The sequence below is a fragment of the Tachypleus tridentatus genome, chromosome 13 (genome assembly GCF_004210375.1).
Source record: "Tachypleus tridentatus isolate NWPU-2018 chromosome 13, ASM421037v1, whole genome shotgun sequence".
Classification (NCBI taxonomy): domain Eukaryota; kingdom Metazoa; phylum Arthropoda; class Merostomata; order Xiphosura; family Limulidae; genus Tachypleus; species Tachypleus tridentatus.
This window is the reverse complement of record NC_134837.1, coordinates 238,208,261-238,232,846: the sequence shown is the minus strand read 5'-3', so window position 1 is coordinate 238,232,846 and position 24,586 is coordinate 238,208,261. Positions and strand designations below refer to the sequence as shown.

The 24,586-nt window shown below is 31.8% G+C and overlaps 1 protein-coding gene across 2 annotated transcripts in view; it reads right to left on the bottom strand.

Moving 5' to 3' along the window:
- Positions 1 to 769: 769 nt before the first annotated feature.
- The window catches only part of LOC143240861 (limbic system-associated membrane protein-like), an 89,308-nt gene continuing 65,491 nt past the window's right edge, over positions 770 to 24,586 (bottom strand). For both annotated transcript variants that reach the window (XM_076484063.1, XM_076484064.1), the window contains 6 exons: positions 22,810 to 22,944; positions 20,056 to 20,199; positions 17,799 to 17,986; positions 16,226 to 16,322; positions 13,451 to 13,618; positions 770 to 2,911 (listed from right to left, as the gene is read on the bottom strand). In XM_076484063.1, the coding sequence (XP_076340178.1) occupies positions 2,691 to 2,911; positions 13,451 to 13,618; positions 16,226 to 16,322; positions 17,799 to 17,986; positions 20,056 to 20,199; positions 22,810 to 22,944 (953 nt within the window). In that variant the 3' untranslated portion in view covers positions 770 to 2,690. The remainder of the gene's footprint in view (positions 2,912 to 13,450; positions 13,619 to 16,225; positions 16,323 to 17,798; positions 17,987 to 20,055; positions 20,200 to 22,809; positions 22,945 to 24,586) is intronic.

The window sequence follows — 24,586 nt, the reverse complement described above, 5'->3', positions numbered from 1 at the left end:
AATTTTAATTCCTTCTTAGTTTTTGTTACACTTGATAACGCTGAGTTATTTGAAATTTTAATTCCTTCTTAGTTTTTGTTACACTTGATAATGTTGAATTATTTGAAATTTTAATTCCTTCTCAGTTTTTGTTACACTTGATAACGCTGAGTTATTTGAAATTTTAATTCGTTCTTAGTTTTTTTACCCTTGATAATGTTGAATTACTTGAAATTTTAATTCCTTCTTAGTTTTTGCTACACTTGATAATGTTGAATTACTTGAAATTTTAATTCGTTTTCAGGTATTGTTGCTCTTGGTAATGTCGAGTTACTTGAAATTTTAATTCCCTCTTAGTTTTTATTACATTTGATAATGCCGAGTTATCTAAGTGGAATATTGCGTGCACTCTTTTTTTTTATTCAATATATTCGATTGGACATTACATTTTAAACTAGTTAACTTGGTGATCACAAGTCAATTCACCACATAATTAAATATTGTTACCGTTATTCATAAGTGTCTAAATTACATGCGAGTTTAGGTTTTGTTTGGATGATTTTCTACTTTTTTAACTGTTAATTTGTTACTAGATTTTTTAGTATTTATATATAAAAAGTCTTAAAAATAAAACAAGGGGAAAAGATATGGTGCTGATATGTTTTATGTATCTGTGTACAGAATGCATGTGACAGTGAAGTATTTAGTCTGCTTTTTTAATATTAATTAATATCGAGCACTGTTCAGTTGAAACTCACGACCCTTGCTTTCACAGAAAATCTTCAACATGTACAGTTTCAATATTTTAATTTTAATATATTACAGTTTTACACCAATAATAATCAAAATCCTAGAAAACATAATTTAGACTTAGACAAAAAACAAGGCTTTACAAGAAATGTATGCAAGACATCAGCGACCTCGAAAAATAAACTTACCTACTAAAAAATAGAAATAAAATTATATTCTAAAATAGGAAGTGGATTATTTAATCATTTTAATAGTTTTACCACTTACTTATAACTACGTTTCCTTCCAAAATAACTAATGTTTCATAAGACAGTTGCTTGAGTTCAGTCAATGAAATAAATATTTATGATACTTTTTATACGTAAAGTTAATTTGAAAACCATTAAATATTTGCTTAGTTTCCTACCTTACAACCTTTTTTCTCTACTTACTGGAAAATATACAGAATTGTAAATCTAAACAGAATGTTAATGAGCCTTAAATTCCAAGTTAAAATCCACATAAATGATCATAAAATGTTTATGCACGATGAGTAGTAAAGATATTTCATTGTAACGTTAATTAAAGTATATAATCTGTACTATACTTATATGTATATCACATGAGTTCTTCATTTACTTCTATAAAAATGACGTATGTAAATTATAGGTTTCTGGCTGAAAAATTAACATCTTATATATAATTTAAATACACACACATAGCTATCAAAATACATTAGTTAAACAAGCAAGCCAACAGCCATACACCACCATTCTGGTTAAGCTATAAAGAAAAGCAAGTGTTTAAGTATATCTTTCTCCAATGACATTTTCTACTACAAATGTTCGTACATAACAATAACATTCCTAAACATATCTAATATGCAAAACATTATATCTAAAATCATTAGAATGTTCATGGTAAATGTATGCCATGATTTATAGCAAAATAGATCAAATGAAAATAATAGGATTAAACATATACAGGTCAACGTAGAGAAAAATCAAACCAAATCAAATGAACTACAAAGTGACCTCGAAATACAGTTCGTTTGTAGGCTGTTGAACTGATATTATGTTTTGAATTTCTCAAGCGTAATAACAGAAACACAATATAAAGTGGTCGTTTTAGATTTACTGATGTACTCTCACGTTCACAGTCGTTTTTTTTAATCAGTATAATTTTAAACGAGAGACGCTGAACTAAATTTTGTTGCTTTTGTATGAACGTTTTGAGACAGATTGTATACATCAACATATAAATATTTGAATATTATTTACCAAGTTTTTTTTTCAATTTTGACAACATTTGCTACTTGACTCAGAATTTATTATTTGTAACACGTAAACGTTATACATATCAAAATTTTAACCAAAAAATTTGGAATTGTGAAACCGTTTTGTACTTTAAAATATTACACTTCTGCTACTTACAAACAGAATAAAAATTTACATACACTAACAAAATACACCGTGATGTTACTGACCGCCTCCGGTTGCAACTTTAAACAAAAGTAAAATCACATTTTCAAAAATTTACAATAATAACAATAAAAAAAAACGTTGACACTTCAAACCATGACACGTTCAAAGTTTTAACCGTAATGCACAATACATATTTCTCACAACAGTTATAGATTGAAAATGCAGTTAGAATTATTATCGTTACAGCATTATTCGAAGAAAAAATTTACAAATATGTCAGCAAATAATTATAAACTAGCTTATTCTCAATAACACATACATTGAATTATGTCCAAAAACGTTTGCTATACAACATTTTCAATCTGGGGTGATGACACGGCTATAAATAATAATAATAATAATAGATTTGAAAATGTAACATATTACTTTAAACAAAAAATAATCATTTATTTTCTATTGTTCCCAAAAGCTCTCAATAAAATCTTCCTCTGTCTTAGTTTCCAGGACATACCATTGAGGACAAACAAGCCAAGCTATGGTGAAGCATTACTGCTGTCTCTAAAAACTGAGCAAAGGGAGGGACAGTACGATGGACAGCAAGGTAGATAGTTGTGTTGGCTGACAACAGATGGCAAAGCTTCGAACTGTTCCTGGGTTCAGACTCTTGGTAGTGAATTCAATATCCTCTGAGTAGTTTCCATACCCAGCAGCGTTGCGAGCAGCAGCTCGTAGCACGTATTTTGTGTTGTAGTCTAGATTTCTCAAGACGTATTGCGAACCTGTTGGAAATATTACAGTCATATAAAGATTTGCCTAAACGTAAAATACATGTTCAGAAAAAAATTCCATGAATAATATAAATCAAAGGTCTATAAAATAGAAACTTATTGAAATAATACTTTACTTTTGAAAATAGATAAATCAAATGGAAATGTTTAGCAAATTTTCAGTAGTAGGCATTTCACTAGTATAGGAAAATAAAATCTATCTTTAACCTTTTTCTAACTGAATACAAGTAAACAAAAATGGGAATGTTGTTACTGAAAATAGCAGATAACTTTCCAGTGGACATCGCATTGGCGAAAATTTACTGTTTAAAAATATGGATAGACAAAAGTGGTATTTTAACCCTCAAATTACTGGTTAGCTTCCTTACTATTCACTATTGGAAGAGTCTATACATGTCGTCATATTTTATAATTTTGCTTTTGTTTATTAAAATACTCAGTGTAAAAAACTTATGTAAACAGTTAGGTACAATAACTAAGCGGTAATTAATAGGAGCAACAGCAATATTAAACATTTCTGTGAGATTTATACAATACGGTAACTACCAAAATCATGACTCACAACAACCTGATGTATAACTAATTTAGAAACTATGTTCCAAAAACATTCGTGGTCCATGTTAACTCCGTTTAATTATAGGACTAATACCGGATGGAATTATTTATTTGGAGTCTTTGCGATTAATTCACTGCGGGGCACCAAACCCGAGGTTTTAAGGCTGTAAATCCTTACATTTATCGCTGACGCACAGGGAAACGATATACGGAGCCTACAACAGTCAAAGGTTAAATGTTATTAATTACTATTTACCATTATTTAACTGGACTTCATTTTCACTCTTCTTTCAGTATATTTTGGTACAAACTATATTTTATGCGTAAAAGTGTAATCTGTTTAATATTGAGTTTCATTTACAAGTTTGGTATTAACCTTAACTGATAAAAACTTTTGAAAATTATTGTCCTCTGTGAGGTAACCATTTTAATTTTTTGACTATGTACTTTACGACTGTGTTAAAAATTGATTTTTTAAAGTACAGCCAAGTAATTTTAAGGCTTATATCACATGTCTGTGTAGAGGTTCGTACAAAAAGTAGTTTATATTAAAGAGATTTGGGAAAAAAAGAGATAAATCAATAAGGAAATTAAAGTTTTCATTTATTATTTACAGCAATCTAAAAATAAAGGAAGTGGGATATATATCGATTAACACTCAGCTAAATCATTTTGTAAGAGACGAGTAGATATTAAGTACAGATTGTTAAAAATATACTTAGTTTTGTGTAATTTCTCACCGTTAAAAAATTTAAAAGGCTAATACTGATTTTATCAATAATTCGTTACTGAAGAGTAATCCGAAAATTGGCATCTGTTCATAGTAAAAATATACAAAACATTTTCAATGTGTCGCAGTCTACACATAAGTTTATGGCTATATTTATTAGAAAAGAATACATAACGATTTTTAAAATAAAAAAACAAGAGCTGAAAACACCGCATTAATAGCGTATTTTTAACATTTTACAAACATGAAAATGTAGCGCCCCACGAAACTAGATGTTTTCCGTATTGCTACTTAATGAAAAATCTATTAACGACATTAAATCTCAAGCAACTGGAACTATTCACTCTCGTTTTAGATATAATTGTTACATTTTTTGCTCTTCTTTGGCAGACAGTACCTCAACTTTTAAGACAAACATAATTTCCTCAGGTTTGTGTGTGCATTGCATCGTATAAAAACTGTTTAAATATCTCAAGTTTTTTATTCGCTTTAGGACTTCTTTGTTAATGCGTAAACTAAAAGCCACCATACCATCATTTGCATATTATAAGAAGGCATTATTTTACATTTATTTTAGTTACACAAAATTCACTACAAAACGTAGCTTTAATAACTTAAAAAAGGATTTAAATTCTACGTAAGTCAATCAAACATGCGTTGTTTAATAGTTATTTTAGTCTAGATTGTATATTTATTCCTTAGAAGTGATTATAATTCATACTATTGATAACTTATAAAAGTTTACTTCGAAGAAAAAATGATATACATTTTTATGTCAAAGTAACATTTCACTTATAATGACATGCTTCATATATTTGGAATACTTTAAATGAGCCCTCACCCAGTTGGCTAAACTGTAATCCTCAAGGTTTGTAACGCTAAAAACCGAGTTTTGGTACCTGTTAGGAGCACAGCATAGGTATCTCATTGTGTAACTTTGTGCTTAACAACAAATAAAGAATTTTAGCATAAACATTTATGACTTAGATATTGCGAGGATTCAGAATTTACTAAAATAATTCTCCAAATTAAACAAAATCTAAATGTTTTTACCTTTATATCTTAGTACTCATAATTAGAAGTAGTCTCGAAATGTTTATACTGAAAATTAATAGTATATTTAAAATAATAAGTGGAGAGACGACATCTGTTAAAAGCTTATTTAGGATCCGAGGTTCACGAAGGTTTTTTGTTTTTTTTTAATTTCGCGCAAAGCTAGCCGTCTCTAATTTAGCAGTGTAAGACTACAGGAAAGGCAGCTAGTCATTAATTCCTACCGCCAACTCTTGGGCTACTCTTTTATCAACGAATAGTAGGATTAATCGCACATTGTAATGTCCCCACCGATGAAAGAGCGAGCATGTTTGGTGCGATAGGGATTCAAACCCGCAATACTCGGATTACGACTCGAGTGCCTTAGCTACTTGGCCATGCCAATTCGAAGTCTACTCTACAACAAAAAATTATCAAATGTACGATTGGACATTTTGTGAATGCAAAGATTTGTTACAGAAGTAACTGTGTAATATAGCAGGCAATATTTTTGTAAGTTGATAAGTTCATCATTCAGGTTTATTCAGCTCATAATAAAGAAATTTAGTTGTCACTCATATGACAAACAAGATAAATTCACAGCTTTAAGTACTTGTACCTTTCTTGAAGATTAATATATTTTGACTGTCTAAAATAAAATGATGTCAAAAAGTAATTGCATTTACCATAAACTTCTTTAATTACTCTATGAAAATATCAAAAATTAATATTTCAATGGAATAATAGCTCACTATAAGTATAATATTACTTATTCAACCGTTTTGATGCCTTTATATGCATTCCTCATCTTGAGTTCAGAATAAAAAATGAATAATTTACAAACAAAAAATGTTAAATTGAAAACTGCCATATCACACAATTTCTCTGTTCTATTTTAGTTGGTGTTAACCAAAAATGCCAAAATTAGCTATATGTTTTCTGCTCATCGCGAGTATTGTGACATAATTTTTAACGTTATAAGTTCTAAGACTTACAGCTGAGTTCTTGAGAAACGTTCTCCTATCTTTTGCATGAATTTCTCAAAGTTAGATGTACACGACTGTTTCAGTTTAAGTTTAATGCTAATGTTACGATCTAAATAGTTGATCAAGCACGGGTGATAAATTTAGTTCGTTTTAGAAGCGATAGCTTATTGGAGTTTTGTTTGTCTAACTGTTTAAGAATCATACGTTGTTTAGTTCATTAGTTATGAATGGGTGGTTGTTATGTTATTGCATCATAATATCTAGTACTATGTGGAATGTTTTAGGCCTCTATCGGGCTATAAATACGCGTCCAAAATGTAGTTTGTTAGATACATAGATAGCTGGTTAGATTTATACTGTTTGAATGTGAGTTCAGCCATAAAGCACGTATAGTGACGATTTGTAATTGAACTTATCATGGCCTATATTGTAATAACAGAGTAAGAAAAATAATTCATCTTGTAAAATTGTTTTCTAAAGTGACTAAACTATTCTCTGTGTAATTTATCTAAAACGATACAATAATTTAAAGCTCTGGATACAACAGTGATAACAAACATTGTAATGGATCTTTCTATATACGTGATTTCTTTTAATATATTATTTTAAAACAAACGGGCCATGTACTGTTTGTTTGTTGTTGAAATTTATCGCTAAGAAGTCACAATCATCAACAGTAAATAGTTCAGCTCATCTATACATAAAACTTGACACTGAATAAATATAAATAATTGAAGATTTCGACACATTAATGCCCTACACTATCCCCAAATATAGTCAACATCGAATAAAGTGTTACCAAAATCATTAGTAACACACACAAGAGGATAGATTATCTATTAAAAAGGTATCTTAAAATGTGTTTGCTCTTGGTCTTTTAAAGATCCGACTGAGACCTTTATATAAATATTATTCAAACAAATGAACTAATAATAAATCAAGAACATAACATTTCATTCCTCACTCTTGTGTTTCGGTGCAATATTATGCCAATATTCATACTGAATAACAGCACATCAAACTAGGTTTAAATAGTAGATGTACTTGTGTAGAATCTTTGGAAGTGTTATGTTTCAAATGTAAATAAAATCAAAATTAAGAGCAACAAATATTTTTGTTTCTTGCTTTTCAAGTTCGTATGTCAAGCTGTGTTGTAGTCTACAAAGTACATAATATTTTAGTGGTTCATGTCATGCGCACATTTTACTGACGCTGCAGCAATACAAACTATAACTTTAAGAGTTTGTTATGTGATGATACTTCAGAGTCTACTGAAGATAACAAATTATTGTATAGTAGTGCGATTAGTCAAAACAAGCAACATTCGGTCCGATTTTTCGAAAATGAAACAGATATAAACTGATCAAACTTTCTATATGATTTGTTTTCAGAAGGTTGTTTGATGTGTGGCATAATTTACAACAAACATTGACGTATAGCTATAGAAAACAAAATTATTGTTGTATTTGTCATTACGTTCGTGTGTATTTTTGAAAGCCAGGCGAGGCAAAGTAAACAAAAGCCTGTCCGTATTTGTGGTATAGGTTTATAGGTGATACGTTTATAAAATGAAATTCTAGTTTATCTTTTCTCTGCGTCCAATACTTCATCGACACAATTCGCCCATTTGTAAGTTTCAAGCTTACTAGTAAACACTAAACAGTCCACTGTTATTATTGGATATTGCTATTACGTAAACAAGGACCAAGTGAATTGTCTACCAAATTATTATTGACGTTACTCCATTATAGCGATCAGAAAAAAAAACATTAATGAGGACTTTACTGGATTCGTAACATAAATACCATCAACGTTAGAGAAAACTTAGTTTTTAGTGACAAGACGCTTAATACAAAAACTAACATTACTGACACACATTTAAAAAAGAAGTTAAGAAATCTGAAATGTCTCCAATCAGTGTTAACCATAAATGTAATGAAAATACATCTCTTGTATCATAAATCACAATTTGTATCACAACAAATCCGAGACTGCTGTTTTGAGAAACCAAGCGCATTTCTAACATCCACATTGGGCAAACAAGTGCACGAAAGACAAACATCGCACAAAAAGGAAAGGAACAAAACACAGCCTGTAACGTTGTTATCGAATTATTAATTTTATTTACCAAATACTTACAATTAAACATTCAACAGAAATTGATTCAACAAAGGAAGTCGGTACAAAAAACAAACGAATTTAATATTGGTTGTACAAAAAATTTTATTATTATTATAATCAACGTTTCGCTCTACCTCAGAACTACTAACAATGTAGAATCATTAGAGTGTGTTTGTGTGCTTTTCTTATAGCAAAGCCACATAGGGCTATCTGCTCAGCCCACCGAGGGGAATCGAACCCCTGATTTTAGCGTTGTAAATCCGGAGACATACCGCTGTAGAATCATTAGAACACGTGGATGACATTCAGAACATTAATGCTACATATCAGTTGTCTAGGACCAAGAACCTTGTATTTAATGTAAACAAAATTCATCTACTGTTAAAATTAAGAAAGCAGTCTTGATCTATAAAAATATTAACAAATAGAAAATTTTGTTCACGTGACATGGTAGCACCGGTTTATAGACATTATTGTAATAAAGAAATGTATAAAGCGGAAGGTGGCGGGCATATAATATAATACAAATCTGTAGGGCTAACACGCTAACGTATGCATTCATTTTATACAAAACTGTACAGCTTGCACGCTAACATATACGTTCATTTTATACAAGTATGTACAGCTAACACGCAAACATATACATTCATTTTATACAAATCTGTAGAGCTAGCACGCTAACATATACGTTCATTTTATACAAATGTGTACAGCTAGGACGCTAGCATGTACGTTCATTTTATACAAATCTGTACAGCTAACACGCTAACGTATACGTTCATTTTATATAAATCTGTACACCTAGCACGCTAACGTATACGCTCATTTTATCCAAATCTGTACAGCTAACACGCTAACGTATACGTTCATTTTATATAAATCTGTACACCTAGCACGCTAACGTATACGCTCATTTTATCCAAATCTGTACAGCTAACACGCTAACGTATACGTTCATTTTATACAAATCTGTACACCTAGCACGCAAACACATACGTTTATTTTATACAAATCTGTACAGCTAACACACTAACATATACGTTCATTTTATACAAATCTGTACAGCTAACACGCTAACGTATACGTTCATTTTATACAAATCTGTACACCTAGCACGCAAACACATACGTTTATTTTATACAAATCTGTACAGCTAACACACTAACATATACGTTCATTTTATACAAATCTGTATAGCTAACATACACGTTCATTTTATACAAATGTGTACAGCTAGCACGCAAACATATACGTTCATTTTATACAAATCTGTACAGCTAGCCCGCTAACATATACATTCATTTTATACAAATCTGTACAGCTAGCCCGCTAACATATACATTCATTTTATACAAATCTGTACAGCATACGTTCCTCCAGATGTATCTGCAGAGCTGATAGTCTCTTGCAAATCATGGATATCAGATATTACTCAAATAAAGGTTGCTGATCATTAATTTTGATATTTAAAGTTACTCATTTTTAGAACGTCTAATTTAGGATTATGTTACAGCGAAAATTATGTCAATTACAAAACTGTTTTGCTTTATAAGTTATGTTTCAATACAAAGAAAATTCGTGTTTCTGCGCATTTAAAATTTGCGTCAGTTATAAGAAAAAGTAACAAACTTAGAATCTGTAACTATTATTAATCCAAAAATAGATCTGGTAAAAGCTGACACTCAAAGTCTTTAATCTGTTTTAATATTATATAACTGTTATCTTCACTCTCTTATTATCTGGCCCGGCATGGCCAGCTGGTTAAGACACGCGACTCGTAATCCGAGGGTCGCGGGTTCAATTCCCCGTCTCACGAAACATGCTTGCTCTTACAGCCGTGGTGGCGTTATAATGTAACAGTCAATCCCACCATTCATTGGGAAAAGAGTAACACGAGAGTTGGTGGTGGGTGGTAATGATTAGCTGCCCTCCCTCTAGTCTTATATTGTTAAATTGGGGACGGCTAGCGCAGATAGTCCTCGTGTAGCTTTGCGCGAAATTCAAAACAAACCACTCTATTACATATAAAATAATTTATTATATCGTGATTCAAACTGTGTGAAAGCGCCGATACCGGGGAACAAGATAATTAACACTTCCTTCGTGTTTTTATTTGTTACTAAAAATCCTGTATACATTTAAATCAAAGTTAAATCTCGTTCCCTGAATGAACTAGTTGTTCTCGTTCAGTAATGATTTTTTTTAGTTCTTCCTCTGTTGTATCACAAAACGTATTCGCTAATATTGGATAACATGCACAGTATCAAAACCAGACAAGAACAATAGTTTAAACTGTAGAGTTGTATCAGCTTTCGTCAGATTAACCGGATAAGCAGTCGTTTCCAGAGAGCTTTAAACGTGTTGTAAATAACTTGGTGCGAATTTTCTTGACTGATCCAAACTCTTTTTCACTTCTTCGTAATTGATAGTATTGTAGAAAAAACTTGTTATCTATTCACGTTAGCTCACTTAATTCTAAATGATAGAATATGATATGGTATTCATTACCGAAAGTTAACAAATGTTTTGTATAACAATAAGAAGAAAGAAATACTTCGGGTGTTTATTTAGATTGTAAGGCTAGGTAGTCACGAACACGTTATGGGTTCCCGTTAGTACAGCGCTAAGTCTATGGATTTACATCGCTACCATCAGGGGGTTCGATTCCCGTCGACACACACATATATATATATACATCTCTGTTTCAGAGTAACGGTTATTTTTTTAACCTTCATTATTGCCGTCTTACCAATTACACAGTTAGTTGCACCTTAATTCTTAATGTTTTAAAATAGCCACTGAACTGTTAAAAAATATTATTTCTATACAACACTATCTCTATAAGTTATCATTATAATAATTATTATGATCTCTTACGAATTAGACAGAAGCTTTCTATCTAAGACATTCTTTATAATTTTACACCAGTGTCCCGAGTTTGTGCAAACGGAAGTGTGACTATACTCATCTCTGGATGTAAGAGTCAGTTTCTATCTTTGTTTTTCTCTTTATCAAATGTGGTGCATTTAGAAACTTCGCTCAATGAAAAATTCTTTATAATTATCCGGACCTTTGGAGTATCAGGATACATCTATAAAAATTGCTTGCCTTTCATGGTTCGCATATTAACCAATGCATACACAAAATGATGCAATGAACTGTAAAACGTTCTCTTCATTTACTTTTTGTCATAATGTTAGCAAACCAGAACGTACATCATATCAATCTATCGAGTGACATAACAGGGGCCCGGCATGGCCAAGCGTGTTAAGGCGTGCGACTCGTAATCTGAGGGTCGCGGGTTTGCACCCCCGTCGCGCTAAACATGCTCGCCCTTTCAGCCGTGGGGGCGTTATAATGTGACGGTCAATCCCACTATTCGTTGGTAAAAGAGTAGCCCAAGAGTTGGCGGTGGGTGATGATGACTAACTGCCAGTCCTCTAGTCTTACACTGCTAAATTAGGGACGGCTAGCACAGATTGCCCCCGAGTAGCTTTGTGCGAAATTCAAATACAAACAAACACACAAAACATAACAGGAAATACATGAAGTATGAGACTCTTTAATCTTTTCTATAACCGATAACTGGTTCAAGTTCATCGAAAAATCCCAGTGTTTAATACCCGTGAGTATGAAATCAGGGAAGAACTAGAAGTAATTCAATGAACAATACTACGAACCTTAGTATTTATTCAGAGAGAAACCTTATAAATACTTAACACAGACCTCAAGTAGAGTTAAGGTCTTGGGTGGACATGACATTTATTGCCTTTTTGATAGCAGAGTTCAAGTAGTAGAAAAATAGATACTAAATTTGAAGAAAATACAAGTTCAATGTTCCTACTAGGCTGCGCGATCAAACAACAACTAATCAAGTGCCGCGCACATCCTCAGTAATAGTGAGAAGTTTCAACACGTCGACAGCCTTGAAGATTTTGGCAGTACACAGGCCTAAAGCCGAAATAACCATTTGAAAGCATTGCAGTGCAACCTAATGATAAAGTCAATGGTCTAAAAATGCTCCACCTTAAAAAATTAAAAGCCAACATCCACACATTGCCTTGATAATGGAACGCATGAAAAAAATTCGTTTTACACATGGAATGGTTATTTATTTTGAATTTTGCACGAAGCTACTCGAAGGCTATCTGCGCTAGCCGTCCCTAATTTAGGAGTGTAAGACTAGAGGGAAGGCAGCTAATCATCACCACCGACCGCCAACTCTTGGGCTACTCTTCTACCAACGAATAATGGGATTGACCGTCACATTATAATGCCTCCATGGCTGAAAGGATGAGCATGTTTGGTGCGACCGGGATTCGAACCCGCGACCCTCAGATTTCGAGTTTAACGCCTTAACACACTTGGCCGTCTTCCGCCAGTAGAGCGGTATGTCTCCGGATTTACACCGCTACAATCAAGGGTTTGATTCCCCTCGGTGGGCTCAGCAGATAGTCCGATGTGGCTTTGCTATAAAAACACACACACACACACGCTTGGTCATGCCGGGCCCAAATGGATTGGAAAAATGAGAGGGAACACTGGATACAACACAGTAAGCGTTTATTTGAAAGTTAATGAAAAAAAGTAATTTACAGTCAGTTCTCATATTTCTACTTAGGTAACACTTCCTACTCACCCACTTTACAGTCAGTTCTCATATTTCTACTTAGGTAACACTTTCTACTCACCCACTTTACAGTCAGTTCTCATATTTCTACTTAGGTAACACTTCCTACTCACCCACTTTACAGTCAGTTCTCATATTTCTACTTAGGTAACACTTCCTACTCACCCACTTTACAGTCAGTTCTCATGTTTCTACTTAGCTAACACTTCCTACTCACCCACTTTACAGTCAGTTCTCATGTTTCTACTTAAGTAACACTTCCTACTCACCCACTTTACAGTCAGTTCTCATGTTTCTACTTAAGTAACACTTCCTACTCACCCACTTTACAGTTAGTTCTCATGTTTCTACTTAGGTAACAATTCCTACTCACCCACTTTACAGTTAGTTCTCATATTTCTACTTAGGTAACACTTCCTACTCACCCACTTTACAGTCAGTTCTCATATTTCTACTTAGGTAACACTCCTACTCACCCACGTCAAATTCTTCTTCCACTTTTTCCGACCATGGCTGTATTAAAAGTCGATACTCGATCTTATAGCCAAGTACGTCTAACATCCCTTCAGGTAGCGCTTCCAGTTTAAGGAGGACACTCCCTGGTTCATTACTTAGAATTTCCACTGTAGGGATGCGTGGTTTTTCTGTATTGAATACAATAGTAATTTTATCAGTTGTATATATCGAAATAATTCACAAGGGTTTATTTCTCTTTGTTTTTCACATTCGTTATTGCTTTTGTCACCATACGTTTGTAAGATGATTATCCTTTAATTCCAGTTTTTTACTGTGCATTAAAAACATGCAAAACCAAAACTTCAGTAATCGCATTTGCAAATACACCAACAAATGAACAGAATAATGACCATTTTTGATTATTTCAAAACTGCCGTTAATATTTTAAGAAATAGCCTGAAGTTTTCACGTTGCTGAGGAGTAAGATCATCAGTATTACATTTCGACAGTTATATGACGTTCTGATAATGAGTCGTACCAGTTTTTATATGATTTTCACGAACTTGTATTCACACAAAGTTATGTGTGAAAAAACAACAACAGAGGAAAATAAAATGGATAATAGCGTCTATAGCGAAGTATTATATAATATTAGATCTATTAATTTTATTAACTATGAGTTTTGATAAAATTTTAAAATCAGTAGATTACAGCTTTTATACACAACTTTAAAAATATTGCCCATCCACCATTTTTGACTTCAACGTAAGATAGCAAATAAAGAGAACATCAGTTTAAAATGGCTAGAACCATTGTTTTAATACCAGTTTAGAATGGCTAGAACCATTGTTTTAATACCAGTTTAGAATGGCTAGAGTTACGTTTTTATACTAATTTAGAATGGATAAAGTTACGTTTTTATACCAGTTCAGAATGGATAGAGTTACGTTTTTATACCAGTTCAGAATGGATAGAGTTACGTTTTTATACCAGTTTAGAATGGATAGAGTTACGTTTTTATACCAGTTCAGAATGGATAGAGTTACGTTTTTATACCAGTTCAGAATGGATAGAGTCACGTTTTTATACCAGTTTAGAATGGATAGAGTTACGTTTTTATACCAGTTCAGAATGGATAGAGTTACGTTTTATACCAGTTTAGAATGGATAGAGTTACGTTTTATACCAGTTCAGAATGGATAGAGTTACGTTTTTATACCAGTTCAGAATGGATAGAGTTACGTTTTTATACCAGTTTAGAATGGATAGAGTTACGTTTTTATACCAGTTCAGAATGGATAGAGTTACGTTTTTATACCAGTTCAGAATGGATAGAGTCACGTTTTTATACCAGTTTAGAATGGATAGAGTTACGTTTTTATACCAGTTCAGAATGGATAGAGTTACGTTTTTATACCAGTTCAGAATGGATAGAGTTACGTTTTTATACCAGTTTAGAATGGATAGAGTTACGTTTTTATACCAGTTCAGAATGGATAGAGTTACGTTTTTATACCAGTTCAGAATGGATAGAGTCACGTTTTTATACCAGTTTAGAATGGATCGAGTTACGTTTTTATACCAGTTCAGAATGGATAGAGTTACGTTTTTATACCAGTTTAGAATGGATAGAGTTACGTTTTTATACCAGTTTAGAATGGATAGAGTTACGTTTTTATACCAGTTCAGAATGGATAGAGTCACGTCTTTATACCAGTTTAGAATGGATAGAGTCACGTTTTTATACCAATTTAGAATGGATAGAGTTACGTTTTTATACCAGTTCAGAATGGATAGAGTTACGTTTTTATACCAGTTCAGAATGGATAGAGTCACGTTTTTATACCAGTTTAGAATGGATAGAGTCACGTTTTTATACCAATTTAGAATGGATAGAGTTACGTTTTTATACCAGTTTAGAATGGATAGAGTTACGTTTTTATACCAGTTTAGAATGGATAGAGTTACGTTTTTATACCAGTTCAGAATGGATAGAGTTACGTTTTTATACCAATTTAGAATGGATAGAGTTACGTTTTTATACCAGTTCAGAATGGATAGAGTTACGTTTTTATACCAGTTTAGAACGGATAGAGTCACGTTTTTATACCAGATTAAAAGGGATATATCATTTTAGTATTTTATGTTTCAGAGTTCTTTCAACAATTAGAACACGGCTTAAAGATAACAAGACGTGTATCACCTGTTCTTAACAGAAGTTCTGTACATTTTCATTTCCAAATACAATTTTTTTTTATATGTATACTCATCATTTCATTCGTGAGTAATTTGAAAACATATCATTCTCACAAAGTAAAAGTGAAAAGTAATATGACATAAACGTTAATTCACTTATTACTTCATGTTAACTCTGTAGGATTTTACTTGCACAAGAAAACTAAACGAAATGAGTAAGTCAAGCTAATATTAAACGTTTATGAAGCATGCGTGTTAACCAGAAGATGACCTAAGAAAGTCGAAACGTTGTTCTCTGCTTTGTTTTGGTAAAAGTGTTAAAACCCATACCAGCCGTCCTGAGATATACGTGTTTGGATGGTTTTATTTATTAAAATGTTCTGTCCCTCTATCTAACTTAGTTAAAACACTAAAATCAACTACTGTTAGCTTTAGGAAACATAAAACTCAAACTTAAAGATTATTAGATACTGGTTTGATAAAATATATTATCACCAGAAGATCCACGAAAAACATGTGTACCTTATCTACTTGTTTTTACTGCACAGAGTATCTAATGGTAACTACCTTTATGTTTTAGTTTTTTAAATATCTCTTACCTCCTTCACGTAATATAAATTTCCGTTCGATGGAGCCTAACTTGTTCTCTGATTGGCACAAATAAACACCGTATACACTTTCATTGTAGACATAGACCTGAAGAAACAAGAGTAATATGTGATATACCGAATGGTTATAAAAATGTACAACAAAATAAGGTTCATTACAATATTAGAAATACCTTAGTGTATTGTTTGTGATTATAGATTAAGCTTTCGTTTCGTTTCTTGGAAATAAATCTGAGGTAATGGATAATATTAGTTGAATTATCAATATAACAATATAACTACATTCTTAAAAAAGTACTTTACAGAGTTAATGTGAAGTAATCTGGCTGACGTCAAGTATTGTTTATAAAATTACGCATCATTGTGACTCGTCATAACGTTTGGAAGAGAATCGTGTTGATAAAAAGTGTGTTAAACATATCTTCAGATTTTAATATGGAGGTGCATGGACCAGTGCAAACGTGATTGTAACAAGTTCTTTACTATATACCTGGAAGTACATTAAAACCCACTAAAGTGCATATAAACATAGAAATATGTATATATATGTAGTAAAAAACATAAACTTCGTAATATATTTTTAAAGACATCATATCTCCACAAAAGTGTACTTGTGAAAACTATTTATTTAAAATTCGAGTATTTGCACCATTACTGATTAAGAAACGTATCATAAGGTACAGTATCACAGAACTGCAAAACGTATTAATTATACAATGTAGTTATCTGGAAAAACATTTTTATTTAGTTATAATTAAAACAACAGATACATATATATGTATTAGAATGTACCAGTATTTACCTCTTAAGCCTTCTGATTATCAAGAGAGGAATATTACAGATCCATGTTTAATGTTGTTTCATGACGTGAGTGTACAGATTTATTATTAAACAATTTTATAATTTATTTTAAGAATTGTAAATAATCTATATTATGTGATTATTACCTAAATGATAAGAATAAAGTTGGATAGCAAATGTATAAATAAATTCATTTACGTCAGATTGGTAATGAGGGAGGACTTAGTAATACAATTTCTTTATCTAGGATCTCTTGCAGGAATACAGTATCTATTCGAAAAGATAACTTTGTGCACAAAATAAATGATTTTGAAATACAAGTTAATAGAAAGGATGAAAAGTTCAACGAAATGATATTCTGAACTTAAATTATTTCAAGTAGTTTATTAACCTGAAATCGACATTGAACTTTATTTTCTGTAGGTTAATTTTAGAAAGACAAAATTCAGGTGTTGAAATGACGTCTAAAACTAAAACGTTAGAAAACTTGAAATCGAATTAATGATCTAAATGTTTACTCAGAACAAAGTTTTATGTTACTAATAATTGTATGAGTTAACTATATTTCCGCTCTTACACACGTGTTTATTGATGTTAGAAAGCAAAAATAAATCCGACTTAATAGTTGTAAATATTGTGCGTATACTATATTCTACAGAAAGAAGTGGGGAGCAATCGTCCCCTTACTCCCACATAATGCCATTTATGAATGTTTTCAACAATACTGCATGGATTAGCATTTGTTACCATTTATTACCATTACCTGCAAGATGCTGGTATTGGAATCTGTGCGAAATATTCTATAGGTAAAACTCTCTTCGATCACGTCCTCATCACTTATCCATTCAAACGAGGGAATAGGGTTACCGTCAGCTTCGCATGTGATATTCACAATGGAGTCAACACTAGAATAAATAATCTCGGATTCCGGAGTTTTTGATTCTGGAGGATCTAAAATTATTGTTAAACATATTACTTCCATGTATTATTGGTATAAGCGTATAAGTTACATAAACACTCAACTTATTGTCATGTTTGCCTAACTTTAACTACTGGTGGGGTCGACATGTTGCATCATATTGAGTATTCTATAATTTGTTTGTCTGTTAAAACAGTCGTTATAAAGAACTGACCAAAAAAGTTGGTAAAACAATTTAGTTACTATGTAAGGTACATATTAAACCCCAGCCGTAATTAGTGAAGATAATTATAACATTTATGTTATGTTTGTTAGAAGAGAAAATTTATTTGACTCGTATGTATCTATAAACGTTTCTTCCCTAGTGGCTCAGTGTTATTTCTTATAAGCGTTGGTGGGTACTTTGCGCCTTAATCAAAACCAAAACGAAACGAAATCAATCCAACAAATTAATGGACCCACAAACCACGTGGTACAAAACTGGCTTAAAAATGTGTTTGAAAAGTTGATCAGTAATGTTAGGGTTAACCCATCCTATGGGATTAACAGTCAAAATGGTACTTACACACACAAGAAAAACTTTATACTCAAATAACACGCCACACGAATTATATTAGTTAAAATTTTGTAACCAAGACCTAAGATGTAAGGCCTAGCATGTCCAGGTGGTTAAGGCACTCGACTCTTAATATGAGGGTCGCGGGTTCACATCCCCGTCACACCAAACATGCTCGCCCTTTCAGCCGTGGGGCGTTATAATGTAACGATCAATCTCACTATTCGTTGGTAAAAGAGTAGCCCAAAAGTTGGCAGTGGGTGGTGATAACTAGCTGTCTTCCCTCTTGTCTTACACTGCAAAATTAGGGAGGGCTAACACAGATAGCCCTCGTGAAGTGTTGCGCTAAATTCAAAAATAACCAAACCATAACCTAAGATGTAATGGCAATTTGGGCTTGTTATGCTGTGAAATGTTGCTTCTCCCCTTATTTTTGTTTTACATCAATTGACAATAGCTAGTTGTTTTAATATTTTTTTGATTTGTTCGTGTTTAACTATATCACACTTGAAACCCTTCCCCTACTCGGTGGCTCACCATTAATTATAAGAGCTTATAACGCTGTAGCTCATGTTTCAATACCTGCGTCGAGCATAACAGAGATAAACCATAAACTTACAAAAGTTTCTTCCCTAGTGATTCAGCGATATTTCTTATAAGCTTTGGTGGGAGCTTTGCGTCTTAAACTACACTTTGGCCGATCATTGAGATTCAAATTTTTCTTTGTATTCTTAATGGATTCTTTAATCCCAGTTTAGATATAAGACCTAGATATTGCATGTGCTCAGTATTCTCATCTTTGTTTATCTTTAATCTTCCTCCTATGTTACCTTCCCATCATCCACCTTTTGTCTGATGCCATCTATCATACCCCTGGGGGTTTTTGGAAAGCGGCCATTCAGTGTTGTTGTTTACACCAGCCCTATTGTTTACACTACCTATACTATTGTATAGTTATGTGCTTAAGAACAAACAAGATAAGACGAGGTGCATATTTTCGTACTGAGATAAAACAACTGATTTCTGTCACATTATATGCTGTAAATTGTAAAACAAAAATAAATTAAGAAAATGAAACTGGTTAAATAAAACAGATAAATTATGGTTTAATAAAAGAACAAGTTAAAACAAAATTATTCATGTTACTGTGCATAGACTAAGCGTGTAATATTATCTTCAAGAAAGGATATACAAAAAGTCTGAATCAGGCTTGAAAAAAAAATTATATAATAATGGTTTTTGTTTATCGTTTATAAAAGTTGAAATATTTTTACGGTTGCATATAATATTTCATGTTACAAACATATATACTCGATATGAAGGATACTACACTCAAAGTGGGTGAAAATTATGTCACGAATAGCGATGAATATCTTACGCTAAGTTTGATTAGAAAAAGTATTTATGTATCGTAGAAAAATACAAACGTCTACACAGATTTAGCGATTGTTAGGTGGTACTGAAAATGAAAATATTACATTAACTTATTTTTAAAATCATGCATAGAAGCCTTACACCAGATTTTTAGTTATAAGTAAATCTTACACTTCACTTTAACATTGATAACTATTGTCTTAGTCTGTGAGGTCATGCTAGTAACTACGAAAGCTCGACAGGTGTAATTTCCCGCATCGTCTCTGGATACGTTACGAATGACGAGAGTGTTGTTTGCGGTTACATATTTCTTTCCTGAAAAACAAACAAAAAACTGACTATAATTAGTTGATTAAAAAAAGCACTCAGTGAAATCTGGTACAAGAAATACATTACAGGGAACACGACACCTCCAGTGTTATAAGATCCCTACATTCAAACTAGCATGTGTAACAAAATACCCTAGTGGAAACGTTCAACTATCTTTGCATTAAGCATACGCTTTGTCCATAAAATTTACTTCAGCAAATTTTAAGGCATGACATTTTTGTTTGTAATATTGAACGTCTCAGTGGGCTTTAAATATGTTTCACATATTTGAATTTTGTGAATATAGTATTAGAGGACAGATGATCACGTTCCATTAGCAGAGTGAGTAGGTACTTCTTAAGATATGCTTGTTATAAGGGCTATAATAATATGTAAAAGTATTAAATGTAAAAGAAACCCAATATATAAAACGCTGGAAATTTTGCTCAATAATAGCTACTAATAATAGTTTTAAGCCACAACTTTGTATTTACGAAAGTAATATAACAATTGAAATATAATTTAGAGATCCAATTCACAACAAGAACCAATTTTAACTTAAAATACTGATGAAATACGTTTTAACTTTACTTGGTTGCCCTACGTATTATAATTATGCATCGTAACCTCTAATATTTCACTAATTTTGCAATATAACCTGAAACCAGTTTATAACACACCACTTATTGCAACACTTTAATATCTTAACTCTATGCAGCAACGTTTTCCGATTATATTGACACCGAGGACACACATCTGTAATACAAGTAACAATGGTGTTGCCTAACCACATCTGTTTAAGGTAGTAAATATTCTAAGTTGAGTTACTACTGTAGTTTAAACTACAATAAGCCCTGTCTCTGCTACAGTCTTATCCGATTTAGCTTCGAAAAGGTCAGCATCAAATGAAGAATTATTTTTATATTCGATTTATAGCTGCACACTCCTGTTTTTAGTATGCTTCCGTCTTATTGATATTTCAAACAGTGCTTTATTCCAGGCCTTAATAGGCCATCCACCCATGGATCAAGGCTGAAGATAGGTATTAACTAATGGACTCAACTGTTGTTTTGTTTTGTTGCTTAGTACGCTTTGCTTGTTTATCTTGAGCTTCTTAAAGAAAGGCTATTTTTTGATAAATGAATTTTCTATCGTAAATTTAGTTATGGAATGAAATAAGAAGTTTTATTTTGTAACTTCCTGCAGGTGTCTGACAGGAATGTATCTTCGAAACGCAATTATTGGACATAACGAATTAATCTATACTAACGTTTCAAATATATTCATCCAGACAACTCCACTGTTAACACCAAGTAGCCACGTGCATGAATAAAATATCAAAATTCGATGAAATTCCTCATGTAATGAAAATAAGTCGATGTTTAAGAATATTTCAAAGTTTATTTATCACTTTACAGGACAATCATGTTAAGCAGCTGCACATTACAACATGTGAAATTAGCGCAGTTGAAATATTTCACTGCATTCGTGGAAGTAAAAACTCGGGTTAACCTTTGACCTTTGCAGATAAATGATCTTATTAGTAATTAGATATACTTTTAATGATATCAACCTTTTCAACTGTATCATTAAAATCTGTTGGTATTTAATTTGTTTGGTTTGCAAGTCACATGAATAAATCTATTATCTATCATTCAGTTGCAGTATGTTCATGTACTTAGGCTTGCTACTGACAAACATTTCATATATTAAATATTAATTCAAACATAATTGGCACACAATTTACGTTCGGCACTAAGTGTATGAATTTTAAGTTAAAATGTTGCAAGCTTCGAAGCAAGGGATTCAAAATTAACACAATAACAAGAGAATAAATTCTGTTGATTAGTAAACAGACCGTCAGATTTCAAAAATGTACCTAGATTCGTCTAAAGAACACATACCAAACAATAGTAGAAGTACTTTGTAAGTTACCTTTTCAATAGAATCTCTGTTTTTACCTTCTAGTGATAGAAAACTTACGTAAGAGTATATACTTATTGTATTTCGATAAAAGTAAAATTTAACTAAATTAATAAAGAAGTTTTCGAAAACAGTGAAAAAGTAGGATAGTTATGTATTCTGTACATGCTTTTGTTCAATACTTCACAAGGGTTACACTAATATTTGATAAATTCGTGCAAAATATAACTTATCTCGAGTACTTATAAATTAACTGTTTGTATAATACAGAACCAAGTTATTCAGATCGTTGTAAACTGATGGATTCTGCAGCGACCGATTAGTAATTTTTGCTAACACAGTGAATACGATTACTTTTTACAAGAACCAATATTTGTTACCTACACATTTGAAAACAATAAAACTGTATTTGAAAATATAAAATATACTTAGTATCCGAGAACACTTCTTTATCAAATGCGTATGGAAATTGTTCATGTCTTTTTCTGCTAATCGACCATCTATAAATGCCCAATACCATATACAAACAAATCTTTTTATATGCAAAAACGGCTCGTTTGGGTTGAGAAAATATTTTACATAGAAGAGCGAACAACGTTTCGACCTTCTATGTAAAATATTTTCTCAACCCAAACGAGCCGTTTTTGCATATAAATTTCTCAACAAGTGGGTTTCTCGACATCACAAACAAACCTTGTTCGATTGATTTGTTTCCAAAGCTGAAGGAAAGAATGGGAGAGGAATCGGCCTTAGCGTTGCAGACGAGGGTGAAGTTTGTACCTTCAGTGGCGTATTGAACTCCATTTGTCCCTTCGAATGTTATGCCCGCTGCAATATAAAAGGAAATGCTATCAACATACAAAATAACGGGGCTTAAAATCTGTTCTAAACTAACTTTGCAATGTAAAATGGAGAACTAAAAAGTTTACAAATGATATTAAAGGGAATATCAATCACTACAATATTTTACATCTGCAATATATTCAGTAGATTTATTAATGAATCTGTGGAGTAATTATTACACTCCCTATCATATCTTTTAGAATCATTATTTTATAAATTCTAATTACATCTTAACGTACACAAAAACATTTAAATGAATATTCTGTTCTTTTATTTTTTTACATAAATAACATTCACTTTTTTTCAAATTGTTTTAACTTCTTATACAATTCCTTTTATTAATAAGAAAGATTAAATAGTTTATTTTTTGAAAGTGGAAATGACCCACGTATACGTTAATGAAGATGACATAGTTCGATTAAATCCCTGAATTCAAGAAGGAGAGTGATCAAATCAGTCACTCCGTCAAGAAATGAATTACCTAAAATCTGGAGTATAAAAAACTCAGTGTTTTTAATTTAAAAAATAACTTCAGCTTAAAGGTAATTTTTAAATTAAGAAAACTACTGTTTCTTGAATACGAATATATTTCAAAATTAATTAATAATGAAAGTATACTCGGAACGTTGTCATTTGTTAGTATTTATTTGTATACGTGTAATAATTAATCCGCAATGAGATTGTAAAAAAAATATCTTCTGAGAAATGCATTTTTTAAAATGAAAAACGAAGTACCTGATGGATACAAGCATATTATATTTTGGCGTGCTCAATGCTTTTCCTTTAATTTTTTTATAAAAACAAATTATTTAAGAACATAACTTCTAGTGATAATGAAAAATATAAGTTTATGTTAAAATAAATATTGTTTTTCATGGTCTAGATCAAGCAACATAATTTGGGGAAAATAAGTAAAATTCTCTGAAGTGAAAATGTCTGGACTTTAACTTTAAAAACGTGAATCAATCCATTCGCTAGTTCGAAAATTAATTGTTATTGTTATACCCTTGCGTTTATTACTTAAAAGAGTATATAACTAGGCTTAATCCTTAAATTGTATATAAAGTTACACGTTGTTTTTATAACAAAATGCTTGTTTATTAAGAAAGCAAAACGTTTAATTCGAGCATATTTAGTTTTGAAATCCATAAGTTAGCAAAATGTAGTTGTTCTGCAAAAAGGAAAAACAATATTTGGACTTATCGGTTCTCAAACCAACAAGAAATTTGATGGAGGTTCTAGTTAAGTTTTCCGTAAAAGTTTAAAAACTAAATATAAGCGTTTTGTCGGCCCTCCAAAAAAACAGTTTGACTCCTTATATTTTTATACACACGAACTCAACTTACCCAAAGAAATTCTCAAACTCAGGCTTAAGTTATTAAAAATATAAAGTTAATGTTTATATTGAATATTAATGAGTATGAGCTCCTTTGGCATAGTAAGATCATTGTGGGCGGAGTCAAAATTATCTTGGGCAACGCAATTTGTGAATTATTACGATATTTTTAAAGTTTCCCTTTTAGTACAATATTTTATACTGAAACCATAATTGATGAATGCGAATAAAACAATGAAATACGGTATTGAGAATTTAATGTCTGGTATTGTTTTTTTCGTAATAGTTAGA